The 3,942-nt window shown below is 36.6% G+C and overlaps 1 protein-coding gene and 1 long non-coding RNA gene across 2 annotated transcripts; both read right to left on the bottom strand.

Moving 5' to 3' along the window:
* Nucleotides 1-975: 975 nt before the first annotated feature.
* LOC121987391 lies at nucleotides 976-1,999 on the bottom strand. Its single transcript, XR_006113552.1, has 4 exons — nucleotides 1,736-1,999; nucleotides 1,529-1,645; nucleotides 1,170-1,307; nucleotides 976-1,083 (listed from the first exon to the last, which is right to left on the bottom strand). It is a non-coding gene; the product is annotated as an uncharacterized LOC121987391 (long non-coding RNA).
* Nucleotides 2,000-2,906: 907 nt separating this feature from the next.
* On the bottom strand, nucleotides 2,907-3,652 carry LOC121986633 (sec-independent protein translocase protein TATB, chloroplastic-like). The gene is made up of 2 exons (XM_042540586.1): nucleotides 3,409-3,652; nucleotides 2,907-3,052 (listed from the first exon to the last, which is right to left on the bottom strand). The coding sequence occupies exons 1-2, from the start codon at nucleotides 3,650-3,652 to the stop codon at nucleotides 2,907-2,909; spliced, it is 390 nt and encodes a 129-aa protein (XP_042396520.1).
* Nucleotides 3,653-3,942: the final 290 nt, after the last annotated feature.

The following is a 3,942-nucleotide window of genomic DNA, read 5'->3' as shown; positions in this document are numbered from 1 at the left end:
ACTTCTTTGCCCTCTATCTCCTACCAGCCTTGGAGGAATCAATTGCATGTGTCTGAGAAGCAGTTCCCTTTACTATTTTCCGTAACAATCTAAGCAAAGTTTGTAAGAGAAATTTGAGCAGCTTTTGTGAAAATCCACTAGTGAAGTCCTGCAATACTTACTGGTTCCAAGGGGGAAACAAGAAAAGAAAACAATATCAATCAAGTGAACATTTTAATGCATAATGAGATGATAACAAAGAACAGAATATGACTTAAAAATTAGAACTTGCTAAAGCAAAATAGAGGCACAAGTTTACAAATGACCATCTAAGAAACAGGGCCAGGACACATTATTTAGTTATTATATCCATGATTTCATAAACATAGCAAATTACGAAATTATCAGAGGTGTTATAGATGTGAAGACATACCGGTTAACAAGCTCATTGTGAGGCTCATATACTCGAAGAAGTACACCAGAAAATCCACCTTCTAGATGATAGATCGATCAAGAGGATATCTAACTGGAGGAAGAAACTAGGCAATTATTTTGAAGCTTACCTTGATCCCCTTGCTTTACTTCCAGCTCATTTAATTGGTTTTGATAGATATGTTTCAGCAAGGGAAGCAATTCAGATATCAAGCTATATGTGTGCTCCTTATTATTAAACTTGTTTTGACCATTTGCCAGTTCCTGAAGATGATACAAATTGCATATGCACATAAAAGTTCTAGACTAGTATGAAAGTTGACAGAACTGTCTCTAACTTAACAATAATTGGCTAGGCAGTTAAACTTATGCTAGTCTTCTTTAGCTCCAAGAGGAGAACAAGTCGGACAATCTAATTATCCATGACTAACAAGGTAGACAGTTGTCACATTGACAAGACACTCATCACTATCGCATGCTCAGTCTTCCTATGCTCCTCATTAAGATCCTCACCATCACCAAAGGAACTATGGTGACAGACTAATACAATCTAAAATTTCATCTTGATATTGTACACATCAAGAAGACTGGCATAAGATGTTGCACTTGCCTGAACTTAAGGATCGATTGAACAGGACCGAAGATCTCATCTTGTGCTATTTTTATTTCATCCTATAAATTTCAAATATCACAACTGTCATCACAAATGCAGATTGAGAGTTTACCAAACCTTTATAGATTTAAGGACTAAGCCATACTTGTACATCAGAGAAGATGGTCGACTGAATGTAATAACCTTTGTTTCCAATTCGATCTCCACCTGTTACTAGCGTAGCACCACTGTTAATTCCCGATTTGATATAATGCAAGATCTTGCTAAACTGCTCCTCATCAATCTGAGATATGTGTGAAGAACGAAAGTACTCAATATGGACAGGTTTCAGAACTTCTTTGTTAAGAAGCTAGACGACTTTTTCATACATGTTTTATACGAGTTATGCATGATCAAACAGCAATCGAATGAGATGAAAATTAGTATGAGCACATAAATTAAGACACAAACAAATATGGCAGTTTCTACCTTTCAGAGAGAACAAAGCCAGAAAAAGGAGGATACCTGAGGACCTTGTTCAACACCCTTTTAAAAGGGGTCTCCAACAATGCGTTTTAAGGCACAGGCTTTTGCTTTCTCTACAAACTCATCGTATATACGCGCCTGAACAATTTCAAGATCCTGAAGATTACATAAATGGAAACTTTCATGACAAAACATTCTCAAAGTAAATAATGTTCATAAAACTTTGCATGTTAAAAGTAAGTAAACCTTATAACCATCTTTAGCTGGACTTCTAGAACATGCTTTGCAATCACAACAGTTGCGACAGACAAGACAAGCAATCTTTACCTCCTTTTCAAGCATACCAGAGTACCTTGACAATACAAATTAAATCAGATAAACAGAAGTAGTTTTTTTTTTTATGTATAAGATCCTATATCACTGATATCAAGATGTTCAAGTCTAAAAAGGATATGTGATTCACATCCTGTTTTCACAATATCAAAAAGCTAAAAGAGAAAAATAAATCAAAAGCATTTTGCCAATATGGTTCAATTCTCTTTCTGTAGACAATGCATGCCATTTGAAATTTAATCACAAATAGGGTGGATATACAAACAAGATCACAATTCAAGCCATTGGATGTGAATATAGTAATAGTAATATAGCTCAACCACAATGAAACTTCACCAAAATAACAAAAGCAATCTAGCTCAACTCACAGTGAAACTTATACTCATAAGACAAAAAGGTAATTTAATAATATCAAAATCAAACCAAATTATGAGAAAAAGGCTCAAATAAGATTAAAACACAATTAAGATTAACCCAAACCTAAAATTAACTTGGATTCATCCTACAATAAATCAAAATTGATCTAAAAATCTCTACTGAAAGTCCTAATCCAAGTGTGCCTTGAGTGACCCTCCATAATGATAATCCATTCAAATCGAAGCTTCTCATACTAAGGAATATAACAGAACCTGCAAACTGAATCCAAAATAAATAAACTATTTGGTATTCAATTTAGGGAGTAAGAGTTCACAATTCAGCATGATGACATAACTAGCCCATCAAGGGATACAGAGTGTGATTATATCCACTGTATAATTTATATGCTTTCAGGACCAAGAGATACCAATTGCAAAACTAATCAGGTAGGCTGGAAACCTAAAGCCATGCTTCCCAGATGGCCAAAAGTTTAACAATAAAAATTTGTTTATATGTACCAATATATTGAAGTTTCATCGACTTTAATCTAGTAACACACACAATAGGTAACAACTTGTAGGGCACATTTGGGTATAGATTAATGGGTGTCCATGAAATAAATCTTTTTGTCTTTGTGAAATGTTAATATCATGATTGGTTAGCTTATGAAGATTCATAGGATTTCCTATGTATTTCTACCACATTTTCAACGTACAGATGAATTTATCTACTGTTCAAAGTAGGAACTTGCCTCAGCTAGGCCTTTAGGGCCAAACACCAGTAGAGCTACCACTCCAATAACCAATGCTTCAGGAGAACCCACTCCAAATAAAGAAGCACGAACAATTTTACCATAAAATTTCACCTTTTTCTCTGCCAAACAAGTAAAAGAACATCAAACATATTTTCCAAGTAGATTAGACATCCGTGGAAGTCTATGAAAACAAGAAAGTAAACCCAGCAGCAGGAATGAATCAGCTACAAATAGGTAAGCAATTTATACATAAAAGCAAAAGATGCTTAATTTAACTATTTAATAAGAAGAAGAAGAAGAAGAAGAAGAAGAAGAAGACCGGAATGAAGCTTAGTATTAGTGATGGGTTCCGGAAATAAATGCATCAGCGTGACCGAACCCCTAATCTTCCCAGAATTAGGTATGAACACGCAACTCTCAAGCAAAGAACTCGTTTTTCAAGAAGACCAAAATCTTATGGAAGACAAGGAGTTACCTTTGCGCGCAAAGTTTCCAAAAGAAAGAGGCCTCACCAGCGGCTTGAGGTCGTCCCACAGCGGGGGTCGAGGCAGGTGGAGTGCGGAAAAGAATCTTCGGAGATGGGACGAAGGTGGGATTTTGGGAGAAACCCTAGAGGGCAGACGGGAAGAGATGAGGAGGACCACCAACATCGAGTGGGAAGAGGAGGAGAGGGAGAGGGAGCAGTAGCAGAGTGATGTGAGGGTCGTTGCAGAGCCCATCGCAGCGGAGGAGACTATTTTTGTTTTTTCCTTCTTCTTCTTCTTCTTCTTCTTCTTCTTTCAAATAGGTAAAGGAAAGTGTTGCAAAATCTAAACTCGAGAGCAGAAGCATACGTAGAAAGCAACCACCACTCCAGCCACGTAATCGGAGGGCAGTTTAATGGAGGCACTAAAGAATCCATGGAGGTAGAGATCTTGCGACGGAAATGCAGCACCTGATCACAGAACAAGGTAGGTTCAAAGATGTCCCTTTCTTTTTAAAAAAAATCTTTTAATAGAACCTATTCGCT

This window comes from Zingiber officinale, chromosome 5B (assembly GCF_018446385.1).
Source record: "Zingiber officinale cultivar Zhangliang chromosome 5B, Zo_v1.1, whole genome shotgun sequence".
NCBI lineage: Eukaryota > Viridiplantae > Streptophyta > Magnoliopsida > Zingiberales > Zingiberaceae > Zingiber > Zingiber officinale.
This window is presented reverse-complemented; position numbering and strand designations above follow the sequence as displayed.